The sequence below is a fragment of the Bidens hawaiensis genome, unplaced genomic scaffold, assembly GCF_021521415.1.
Source record: "Bidens hawaiensis isolate Kalapana, Puna unplaced genomic scaffold, B.hawaiensis_p1.1 tig00027376_1, whole genome shotgun sequence".
In the NCBI taxonomy this organism is placed as follows: domain Eukaryota; kingdom Viridiplantae; phylum Streptophyta; class Magnoliopsida; order Asterales; family Asteraceae; genus Bidens; species Bidens hawaiensis.
Window position 1 is genome coordinate 123,971 of NW_027494439.1, and position 13,563 is coordinate 137,533.

Consider the following 13,563-nt stretch of genomic DNA (forward strand, 5'->3'; position numbering starts at 1 on the left):
AGATCATATCTTTCATTTTAAAAAACTTTAACAACACTTATATTTTTTAATATGTGTTTAATTGAATTAAACATATACAGAACCAAATACATGTTTAGATGTTTTAATCGAAAATACAATCATTATTTCTTGTTACTTCCTATCACCTAAATTATCGGAACAATCAGAATGGATTTTAGGTATCCATTGTAAGCATTTCCTAGTATGAACATCGTTCATCATTTTAAGGCTATGTCATTTTAAGGTGTTACTAAATGAATGGATCTTATTAACGTCCATGTATGATAAATCATAGATCTATCCCATTGTTTTTCACATATCAATACTAATATATTTTTCTTTTTAATATTATAACATGTTTCTTTTTTCGAATTATGCATATAGTTAAAACTGAATGTGTTCTAAATGATTCGTAAAACTTAATTTTTGACGACAATATAGTATACTCCCCACCACTAGACTCGTCGACATTCAAGATAGGAATGATCACCTTAGTCCTTATAGCACATGAAGATATCATTTGATCAAATGGTTTTTGATAAATAGTTTTACTATATAAATTACCTTAAGTAAAAAAAAATGTAAAATTATGGAGTGTTTGGATATACTTAATTTTGACTTTATAAATATTTATGAAAAAGTTATGAAATCGATCGATAGAATTATTATTTAATAAATAGTTGTGAGTTTATCAAACTTTAAGTTTATGGATTAAATAATGCTTAAGCTGAAGTAAACACATCCATACGCTATTAAATTTTACTAAGTTCACACATTAAACTATGTTTATCCAAACAATTCCTTAGATAACATATGTACTTGAAGGGTTTTATTGGATTGTTTTCCTACTCGTTCCAACATTCTCGATAAAGGTTTTTGCATCATGTTTGCAATCTATGACCTGAGTCGAGTAATCATATCTTTGGTTATTGCCCTTCGATCCTTGGGACATGAAGTAAACTTACTGCTAACTGGCTGGGTATCACATTGCCATTTGATCGGGCCCATTCATCTCTTATGGCTTGGTTTGGCTCATTTGGTGTCATCTAAAAAAGATCTATTGGGATCAATTATTTTTATCACTGGGTTGATTACTTGAAGAATAAGAAATGACATTGTCTTCCAATCGAAAGGAATCAACGAGTGACTTTTTGATGACATCGTTCATCTTTTTTTTTTTTCTTCTTTTTTTTTTGGTGGCATTATAGTTCTAGTAAATGCTGTGTTATTTGGATAGAATGGATGATGAACTCCCTGATGTACTTGTAACGGTTGTTCTGTACTTGGCCCATCTAATTTCTTATTAGTCGTGATTTTACCAATAGTTCTAAGAATCATACTCCTATTTCACCTTTATCATAGAATTCATTTGAGGACATTCTTCCTCACGCACCACCGTTGTTACATTATACTATTGTAGATGCTTTGCATATTGGCGTTATTAAGCACAAAACACTTTTACTTGTCATATAAAAAGATTTTAGCGAACTCAACCAGCTTAAAGAAAATCAACATATTATAAAAGCAAGAGACCATATAGACTCATAATCTAGTGTTTATAAGTAACTAACGTTATTGTTTATAAATGGTGTTTTATACACCCGTTTGGAGGCTTCCTTAAACACGAATTAAAGTGTATGACCAACAAAACACCAATATTATTTAAAATCTAGTTGTATTTTTATATATTTTCGTCCTACATTATTTTGAAGGTTTCCTACCGTATTATCTTAACACAAGCTTGCATAATTGCATTTACTATATAGTTGTATTTTTGGATCCATTTTCATATTGTCAACAAACATTAATAAACTTAATTAACATAAAGAAAAATTTACGTTAATAATCTTGTTATTTTGCGTTAAGTCAAAACAATCATGAATATTGAGGCAGATGACGTCAGCTTACCGTCATCCGTACATGACTTTGATAAGTCAACGCGTTTCTTTTTCTCTAATTCTGAAAGTTTCCCCTATTTTCGTGGGGTGAAATAATATTATATACATATAAATTAATAAATAACTAAATTTAAGAGGAAATTGCTTTCATTAGAATCCGAGCATTGGTTCAAAATGAGCTTCTACGTTCAACTCCCGGAATTGTTTCCGTGTCATCCGTACCACCCCATCAGGTTTACAAAACGACGTTTTAAGCCCCTTAGCTTTTCCAAAAAGAACAAAAATAGATCTTTCTTTTTAACCTCATTGTTTCCGCGTCATACGCATATATGTCCTGAATTATACGCATATATGTCCTGAATTAAAGAACTTAATGATTAGCATGTATTACTTTAAATAAGATGCACTTTAAAATATATTCAAACTAGCTAGATAAATATTGACTTGCATGTATTCACTCCAAAAAATAATAATAATTTATAAATTGGAGATTCATCATGAAAACTCATATTTTCTGAAATATTTGGTGATAAATGTTTCCCTTTCATGCTTATTTGAACTCTAGCTTGTTCCTCGTCCACAACATATATATTATTAAATTTAGGAACTAAACTATATACGAAACTTGCAATTAATTTGAAGATTAATTGTATTCGTTACCTGAACTTTGAGATTTAATGATGAACTCTTCTGCATGCTTCTCAAATAATCACTGTTGTGGTGATAATCTTTTTAATTGCATGTGTTTAATTATAAAGGAAAAGATGGTGTAGAACAGTAACGGATCTAGACCAAAATCTCAGGGGTAACGTTCAAAAATATTTTTTTTTACCATATTTCATGAAATATAAACGGATTTTTTTTACCATATTCATAAAATAACCGCATTTTTTTTGCCGTATTTCATACAATAACCTTCTTACCGTATTTCATGCAATAATTTTTTTAACTTGGTGTTGACTAATATCATCGTTTTCTTGGTTCGTTTAAAAAGATTGCTAATAATATTTTGCCGTTTCATCTTCCAAGTTCCCTAATTTTAGAAGAAACAAAATTTAAACAATAAACCCATAATCAATTTCAATTTACACACAAACCCTAAATCTCTAATCAATTCCAATTTAGATATAAACCCCAAATTCTTAATCAATTCCAATTTCCAGTTTACATTATCAATATATCCAATAAACCATAATCAATCATTCAAATATTCAATTGCATATAAACAATTCCAAATTAACAATTTATATAAACAAATTAACAATTACAATTTTAGATAAGAGTAGAAGAACACCTAAATTGAACAAGTAGAAGTCGACCTGTAGAAGAGGGACTGAGGGAGCATCGGACATCAGCCACTCGGCTGTAGGGTGGGGGTCCGATGACCAAAAGAGGGCAGTAGAGGCTCAGGGAAGCGTAGGGTGAAAGCCGCGGTTGAATGATTTGTTGAATGCTAATGTCTGACCTAAATCGAGCGTCCAAGAATCAGGGAACAACGAATAATTTTTGCTTTGAGCATTAATTTGGTTGGACTTTAATTGATTTTAGCTTTTAATTTGGATGGATTTATACAAATAGGGGTAATGTTATTTTTTTAGGGGTAATGAAATACAAAAACCGACTAAAAGATTAATAAATTTTCACTGCCGATGAAAAGTTGAGGGGTAGCGGATGCTACCCCTGCTTACAAGCTAGGTCCACCACTGGTGCAGAACTATCTTCGGAAGGTGATATGCCTATGAAATGTGGCTACTATAACAAGTGGTGGAATTTTGATTCATGAATATTACTAGCTGGCACAAGCTTTTTACCAGGCTTTCCTTTAGAAGTTAGAAGTCTTTTTATTTACATTCAGTGTCGTAAAAGTCGGATTCCAAGGCCGACTAGTCGGTCCTCGGACCCCTACCTTGGAGACTTTTTCCAAGTCTGTCTGGATTAGTCGAAGGCGGTCAAAAGTCGGACTAGTCGGGTTAGGCGGTCAAAAATCGGGTTAGTCAGGCTAGGAATTTCTAAAAGTCGGCAAAAAGTCGGGCTAGGTGGTCAAAAGTCGGGCTAGGCGAGCTAGGGTTCTCTAAAAGTCAGTTAAAAGTCATTTAAAAGTTGCTGAGTTAGCTAGAGTACTCCCCGAGTAATCCAACTACTCCCAACTCCCCAATCGTCCGCCTAGGGTCCACCTAGCAACTTTTGCAACACTGTTTACATTACTGTTTTTTTTAAATAAAATCTATTTATTACCCTTTTTTTTTTAAATGTATGAGTTATTTTAGTGGAATATTGAAGAAACTTGCTTACGGTTGTCTTGAAATATGTTAACATCGAATGCAAGAAACCGAAATCTCTCAAGTCCACATATATTATTCTCACACATTTATATCTATATACAAACAAACAACATAAACATTAATAGCTTCTCAAGCAAGTACTAGCCATAGTGTCGATCCTTGTAACGGGTCGACTATCATGCTATTTAAAATACACCGCCACAACTTTAAATAAAACATCATTCAAACATACACATCATGAGCATCACTGTGGGCATGAACAACACACACGATATATCCTGCATATATGCATAGAACATACAATCAGAAGACCATAAACCATTCATTCGTCTTGTAGCTCCTATAAGTTAAAAACTGTTCAAATCATTTGAAACAGAAGTCCAATTATAATTATCAGAGAAGTTAACATTTATTAGGCCAATCAAATAGTTTTTAGCTCACTTAAAATCGATCTTTAAAAATAGCTGAAAAAGCTCATTCAAAACCAGCTTATATATATAATTTTCAAGCCGACTCGAGCCGACTATTATTATTATAAATCTGGAGCGGACGTGAGCTCACTATTTGGCCTGCTTTATAAAAAAATCATCACCTTCTCACTTTTTATGTTGTATCTATCATATCTGAAAAATACAAAATAATTAATATTCTAAAAATATATATATAAGTTGGCTCGAGCTTATACCGAGTCAAGTTCAAGCTCAGATTTCAGCTCGTTAAAGAATTTTTAAGCTCAAACCTAAACCGAAGGTGTCTCGGCTTGGCTCGCTTGTTAAGCAGCCCTAACATTAACACAACAGTCTCGAGTCACGAAACTTACAGAAAGGCGCGGTGGTCCACCGCTGGTTATCACCCTTGGTCCAACCCCAGAGATAAATTTTGGTGCCATCATGAACACCACCATGATCTTTATCACCATTAAAGGCATCCACATTGAGTTTGATCTTATTAACCTGCCTCACTGCATGAAAACCATCACCCAAATCCTTGCTCTGGCTCCAAAGAACAGACTCATCAAGCTTATCTGGATTGTATTCCACCAGCTCAACCTGCACAAACATTCATAAATTGATATATCAGGGGGTGTTTGGCATTGGGCTTTCAAAATGATTATGAAGCATGATATGGTAACCAAACAAGGCATCAAGAAAAGAGTGCTTGAAGACGTGATCTAAATGTACAAACACTTTCGTTCATGTTTCTGTTGTGGATCAATTTTATGATTCTCCAGGATCCCTAATCTCGCCGAGATCCTGACTTCAACTTTTTTTAGGATCCTGAGTGCTAACGGTTTATTTCGATATTAGCCTTGACTTATTCTTGCAGGTGATCATTGGTGACTTAATTAACTAAAAAGACTTGTTAATAACCGAAGACAAACGTGTGGAGTGGGTCCATAACGACTAGGTGTAATGAACAAGTTAAAGTCCTAGTAATCAGGTGGGATCCTCGGAAGCAGCTACATTTATTTCATTAGATATTAATTACTTTTATAAAGGTGACTATAAAGGTGACTGCTATAATACTTATTTTTACGGAAGACTTAATAGCTGGATGAATAAAGGCACGTGAAGAATGGTCTATAACGGCTATATGAGTGTTGCCGAAGCTGAAAACCTAGCAAATAGGCTAGATTTTCGGGATACCAGCTATTTTCCTTCACTATATAATAAGGCTCATGCATGACTTAGAAACACAACACTTTTGCACTCACAACATTTTCACTAGTGCAACTTAAACGCCATTGCAATTGTCTCTCGATTTGTAAACTTTTTCATTAATAAAATCTGAGTCATGTGGATAATTTTCCCCTCAGGAGGTTTTTTGCCGGAGATCCTCAATAGGATCAAGGGTTTTTCCTTGCTATAGCTTGTTTCAACCATTTATTTTACTACATTTACTTGTCAGTTTTCTGAAAAACACACTACCTCACATTCTAATTTTGATCACTTAATTGTTTCGGTAATTTTTGACCAAAACAGTTCCTTCGTCTATAAATATACGAATTTCCCTTGAATGGTTCGGTTCATTAACATAATTATGTCTAATACAATTTTTGGGTCTACAACCCATTTAACACTGTTATTTAGGTTCCGATTCAAATTAACTTGATCTATTTATGAGCGTAAATAAATTCATACCGGTTGCTCGGCAGCGGCAGAGTGTTTAATTGCCTGTCCAGTAGCTTTGTTGACCAAAGCAAAAGAGGGGAAACCCTCTTCGTCCTTCACTTTCGTGCTATACTTCTCATCTTTTATCCAATGCTGTGTAGGAGTTGAAAAACAATGTCAACCAAACCAGAAATAATTAAAAAGGTTCCCAGTAAACTCGAACATGTTGGCAATTTCGATTTAAAAATGGAGGACAAATAGTTTTTGGTTAAGATAATGATTGATTCAAGTTGTTAGGGATAATTTTATTTGTCAATTTAATTCTTATTGTTTAGATACAAACCTGTTTATATTATATTTGATCTATATAAACCATGCAGGGTTTCAATATTATATTTAAGTTTTGTGATAGTTTCTTAATATAGTAAGCATCTGGGTGCTTGCCAACCGTTTGTATACCAATTGGTATCAGAGTCATGGGCGAAGTTTAGTTCCCGGGCCCTCCGTGTTTTTTTTTTTTTTTTTTTTTTTTGCAGTTGTGTAAATTTACCTGCTTTTTGTCAAAAAAATTTATGCGTTGTGTAAATTTACCCATTTTCGACTTGTCCAAGCTTTGCCCTTGATCAGAGTCAAGATCAAGAAACACTAGATCAATGAACCCGTGATTATGAGAGCATACCTGATGATGATCTGAAGCGTTGGTAGGTGCGAGAACGACTTTACCATCGCGGATGGTAAGCGAGTAATCGGTTTTGGCCTTGCAGTAAAACCTCACAGTGGGTTTGTTGTCCGTGTACTTTGGGGTGTGGGTGCTGTTGGTGGTGTGGTGAGAGTCATGATGGACTGCAACCGCAGCTTGCGGTTGTTGTTGGTGGTGGTGGGACTGCACGTTATTGTGGTGGCGATCCATAGTGTGAAACCTGGTTGAGCCGTGTGTTGGAATGTAGGAGTTACTTATATAGAGGAAGTAGATATATAAAGAGGTAGTTGGAAGATCTTTATTTTGGCCGGTGTGGAAGTGGTGCCCGCGATTAATTGTTTTTTTTCAATGGCATGACCACGTGTGTGGTCTTATGATACGAGGATTGATATAACACTAAAACTCTAAAAGCGCGTAAAAAATTACAATAAAAATCTTGCTGACTATTGTTTTAGTGTATGCGTAGTGGGGCGACAAGTTGGTGGTTTTTGGGTGACTTTGGACGATAACGGGGCGATATTGGGGCGGTTTCAGGGAGCGACATACTTTTGTCGCCGTTGGATTAAAAAGAAATATGTTTTTTTATTAAATGGGCAAGCGTTTTGGGGGAGGGGGGGGTGATTTTTGGGCTACAACACCGCTACACCTCTAAAATGATAATAACTCATCTACTGAAGTGACACCACGTGTCGAAAATCTTCTCATAGCCTTATATGTGATCTGATTAACAAATAAGTTGTGTGATAAAATGAAAATAAATTTTATTTTGAAGTTTTATTTAATGTTCAATTAATAAGAACAAAACAAACTTTTTTAGAAAGGTTAATATAATAAAAACCGAGAAAGGAGAAAACAAAACAGGTTGTCCTAAATTCATGCATGTATTAGTTGCCACATTTATTTTTTTTAGCTGTATTTAATTTTGTAGTTGTGTAACGATGATAAAAAAAAAAAGCTAAAAAGAAAAAAAAAATCCTATTTGTCCGTTAAAATAAAATAAAGCTAAAAAGAATATTAAAACACATTGCAATTTGCATAATATCATATTTTCATTTTAAGACTTGTGTTTTTAATAAAATCTTAAGTTTAATCTACTCAAACATTTAAGAACACTGATTTTTTTCACATGTGGTAATTAAAATCAAGTGTCTAATCTTTACTTTTTTCGCACTTATCGTATTATTGAAGAACATACTACCTCACTTAACGAATTTGTTCACAAAATTGCTTTGCTAATTTTTGATCAAAACAATCTGTATGATGTCTGATCCAACAAATAGATTGTCCATGTCATATCGGTCATCAGGCATGTTGCCTAACTCATACGACCTAACTTGACCTCCCAATCAAATGATCATACGCCCATATTTAAACAAACAAATGAGTATCAAATCATGTGTTTCTTATTAGATTTTCATAGATCATACGCCCATATGAAAACAGAGAGATGAGTATCAAATAGAGTTTTTCTTATTAAAAATTTATACGTCCATATGAAAATTGAAAAATGAGTATCAAATAACGTTTTTCTCATTAGATTTGTCATTTATTTGATACCAGACAAATGCCTGTAAATTATCTACCGCGGCTTAAGTTTTTGCCAATTATATGATACGACACAAGATTCCATCAAAATCTGCTATAAAAACTTTACGTTTTTTTAGAGTTTTTCATCGCTTCTCCCTACACATACATTTATTTATAAAAGTTGACCAGATACATAAAAATGTTCGTAAATTCTTAATAACCAGCAAACCTGAATTGCATAATAATTGATAAAGTGATGGCCGACTCGAATATCCCAATCAAACCACATGCCTCCCTCCACGTTTATATAACAAATTCAATTCTAAAACCATTTCAGTTACTAGTTAAATTACCGAACGCCATGTGCCCATCCTTGCAAGTTGCAATGACAAAGACTAGTCTTCTTTATCACACATAATCAAAACTCATCAACTCATTTGGTGTGGAGACGAGCACACACTTATTGATATATACTACACCTTACACATTATACTATAATACTCCTAAAAACAAGCATGCCACTTTTCTAAATTTTGTTGTTACAATCATCGAAAACGAATCCAAAAAATTCCGTTGTGAACCTCGGTAGTAGGCATACGATCACGATAATTCTTCATATGACCATTGTTGAAATAAATGCTTATTTAGAATTCAGTTTCAAACATATTATGTTTTACAAAAGTTCTCTTAACTTTTAATACCATATTTTATTTTTAAGATAAGTTGTTGTTGGACTTTAACGAGCTTTGACTACTGCTTGGTTGATTCGCATGGGCTTAGCATTAACCAGTGGCGGAGTCAGAAATTTTTTCCTACAGATTCGGGATTTTTTGGTGCTCGGTTTTTTCCAGCATCAAAGTTTTTGGGCCCGGATGGGTCGGGTCGGTCATTCGGCCAAACAAATAAAACGAAATATCACTATCATAACAAAAGTATATCGTCATTGTTTTCAGGCCCGAACTGCGAAGGAGGCGATAGTTTAGACCTCGTCGACAGAAAAGAAATTGGTCGGTTGCTGTTTTTGGCTTTTTTACTATTTAATTTTTATTTAAATATTATGTTTAATATTAATTTGTTGGGCTTATTAGCCCAGTCTGTTAATAATAATGGGCTTCTTTTATATATATATATATATAATTAGTTATTTTGGCTTATTTATACTGTTTGTTAGTAATTTTTATAGTTTTTTAAAAGCTTTTTATATTTTATAAAAATATATTTATTTCTAAAAAATTATTTAACTCAATTTTTCATAATCAATGGATTCAAATATTTTTATAAAAATGATACCGGGTTCTATTTTTATAAAAAATGATACCGGGTCCGATTGCCGAAAAACAATGGATTCTCTTGTTAATCGTATCTATAGATTATCTATATAGAAGTAAAATTGACTTGTCGGCGCCACAAGATTATCTTTGACTATTTTATTGTTTTTTTTTTTTGCATTTCAAAATAGTTTGTTTTTTTTTTAAAGTTATGCTTATACCCAACGAACGTAACAGATACTAACCATATTTGTGTCTGCTTGCTGTATGACGCTCGGTATTTTAATATATATTAGATATTTGTGCAATTAAAATAGCTAAGTTGGTTCTGGTCCGTTGGCTTTGGTTGTGTTTCCTTGAGTTGGAGTTTACCCCGGTTCGATTCTTGCTACAAGAAAGTGTTTTCTTCCTTTCTTTTTCCCCATAAATTTCACATTCATCCAACCATTTTGTTTGTTTTTGTTTTCTTAAGTTTTGGTAATGGTAAATTGTACGTCAAAAATTTCTTTTACCTTATTTTTTGTTTTAACCGATCGAGTTCGCGTACTCTCACCGTCTTTACGTCCGGGATCGACAACGCTTGGGTTTGAACAATGCCTGGATTTAGACACTCTGAGTTCGCGTACTCTCACCGTCTCCAAGCCCATGATCGACAACGCCTGGATTCAGACACCACGCCACACCATTGGTCCACCTCAATTTATATATTTTTTTCACTTTGGTTCCTGTATCGTGACGAATGTAACCGAACAATTTCTTTTGGTCCCGGTGATGTAGGCTGCCGCGGTCTAGTCAAACAATCAATTAAAAAGACTTAAATACCTATAATAAGTACGGTAAGTAAGGTCGTCTCCACAGGAACTCAAGGAAAGTGTTAATTTAATATTACTAAGTTAATTATTAAACTAAGGCGGACAAACGATGTCAAACGGTTTTTAGAAAAAGATTTAATTAAAACTAAATGATTACTTAAAAAGATTTGTAAACAATATTAATTAAAAGCATTCATTCTAGGTTCGGGTTATGTGTTCCATACGTTAATCACAGATTCTTTAGTCTTTAGTATTATAATAATTGCTAGTCTTATGGTTTGATTTATGATGACAAACGATACCCTAACCGAATCGTTGACACAAATGAACTCAGACTCCACAATTGTCAAATCTATGTCTAGGACAACTAACTCAATGATAAGGTTTGATGATTTTAGTTCAATGACACAAGAGTTTAAACCCTAAATGTTGATGAACAACCAAACAAACGTTACACAAATCAATAATCACAAACACAACCTTTAATCAACCAAATAACTAATTAAGCAAGACAAATTCATGTAAAATCAATCAAGCTCTATTCATTAAGCACAAGAATCTGTTCTCAACAGTATTTCACACAAAACCTTAGCCTAGAACGAACACGGGAACTTAGCCGAGCATCGACATAATCGTTAAAATACTTATCTTGATGAACATAAGATCTTAGGACAAACCGGAAGCCTTGGAACGGTGGAAAATCGTCCTAAGCAGCCTCTTTTGCCTCTGGAAGTCGTGATATCCGAAATAGGGTCGAAAAATCGTTTATATAGTGAAAACCCTAACTTTTGCCGACTTTAAGTATCTTCGCGTATCGCAAAGATGCATTTCCAGCATCTTCGCATATCGCAAAGATGCAACTGACTTCATATTCAGATTCGTCTAGTCAAGAAACATGAAATTCATATATTATGAGTCCCGTAACTCATTTTCTAGGCCGAGATATGCCCGTTTTACTAAAAGACACTTTCCTGGTAACCCATCTTGTTCAGTTTTCACTTCGGCTTCAAGTTTCTCATCCAATCCTTTCCCGAATCCTTCTTAACCCTCAATACATGTTTCCCCATGCTTCCATCATCTTGAGGCTTGCTTAATCTTCATCTGGATGGCTCTGAATTAGCTCGTTTAGGCTCCTTAACTTCCAATGTCCTAAAAACACATAACAAGGCTTGAAGTACCATTGTTCATCCATTTATTAACCTAAATATAACTAATTAATATATAATAATAACTAACTTTTACCCAACCATCACCCCGGCACCGTAACGAGCATGACGTAAACCGACCAAATTCCTGTAGCTCGCCACCTCAACGACTGCAACCACTTGGGTTTTACCAACACCCGATTTTAACAATCGATGCCACCCATTGGTCCACCTCAATTTTTATTTTATCTTTGTTTTAGTTTTCGTACCATAATTGTGACAATCGTCAATTTCAGGTTAACTCCGTTAACTCAACTCCGTCAATTCAAACTTAAGATCACTGAATCTATAACGCACACTTCATTACATTTAAACTAGGGTTTAAATGACGCTTAACACTTACTACATGTGTAGTCTTTCGGGAATTGCACCGAAACGCAAACGAGTTGACGCAAACGATTGATGAATAAACGAAAAACGTCAAAACAGTAATTATGTGATAATTATGTGTTAGACTTATGTGTTATGTGATAACATGGTTATAAACGTTAACTCAAGATGTAAACAAGTAAGTTAAGCTAGATAAGTAATACTTAGAAGTGGAAGGGCCAAAGTGTAACATAGTATTCTATAAATATTAATAATAACTAAACCCTAACTATTATTTTCTTTCTCCCCAAGACCCCGATCGGAAACCCCACCCCCTTGCTCCTTGGCTGCCGTCGACTTACACACACATATACAACCAAGAATTCAAGTGTTTGATTGAAGAATTAGGTGCTAGAAATGTATAATCGATTATCCTATGCATCCTTTATACTTGATTTTGATGTTTGGTGGGTTAATTGAAAACCCTAGATTGGCCGATTATGTGTGTATAGGAAGTTAATATGATTGTTGATTTGATAATGATATGATAACTAGTATTGATATTGTTACACGTTAATTGTTGTGTTTTTGATTTGAGTTCAAACAAAAACCCTAATCATGTATGTAATGTGTAATTTATGTGCATGGATGGTGTTTATGGAGTCTAGAGTGTTATATGAATGCATGATAGTTCATAGATAGTTAATATGTTGAGTTTGGATGCAAACAGTTTCTGGACAGAATGTGTTATTGATGTTTAAGTGACTGTAACGAAGTGTAAATTTGAAAATTGGTTGAGATTATTGATACTACAGTAAACTAGGTTGAGTCTAGTTTCTAAAGAATATAAACTTGTAATTTTTGGACAAGTAGAAGTTAACTTTTATGATTTTACAAAAACGTTGTGCAAAGCTGAGCTGTTAGACCTGCTGTTAGGTTGTTTTGTAAATGTTATATCTCATGAACTACGAGACCAATTGGGTTGGTTCCACTTCTGGAAGTTGACTCATTGAGTTAGGAACCTAACCCAAGTGGTCTTGCATTTATTGGACTTTTCATTTAACGGAAATTGCAAATAACATTCTGTTACGCATGAGTTTGACTGTTATGAGTTTGCTGTAATGATTTGATGATTGTGAGAAAACTATGTGGAATAAAAATATAATAAAATATGTTCTGAAAACCTAAGACATATATGCTTCTGTGATGATTTTTGGTAAATTAATTGAGATGCTATGATCGGTGAGATAGTACAATCTTTCAAGTAGAATTTCTGTCTCGGTGAAACTAGCTGCTGAGTTTTGTGAAAATGCATGAAACATGATACTTGCTAACTTATTATCGTGTTTTGACCAAATTGCCCTTGAGGGGAATGATTGCAAGTTAATTGTCATGTTTTGACCAAAATGCCCTTGCGGGGAATAATTGTTAATTGATTGTAATGATTTGAC

The 13,563-nt window shown here is 33.9% G+C and overlaps 1 protein-coding gene across 1 annotated transcript; it reads right to left on the bottom strand.

The window, feature by feature from the left end:
• Nucleotides 1–4,963: 4,963 nt before the first annotated feature.
• LOC143575428 (ricin B-like lectin R40G3) lies at nucleotides 4,964–7,201 on the bottom strand. The gene is made up of 3 exons (XM_077059812.1): nucleotides 6,971–7,201; nucleotides 6,322–6,444; nucleotides 4,964–5,229 (listed from the first exon to the last, which is right to left on the bottom strand). The coding sequence occupies exons 1-3, from the start codon at nucleotides 7,199–7,201 to the stop codon at nucleotides 4,969–4,971; spliced, it is 615 nt and encodes a 204-aa protein (XP_076915927.1). The 3' UTR covers nucleotides 4,964–4,968.
• Between the last annotated feature and the right edge of the window lie 6,362 nt (nucleotides 7,202–13,563).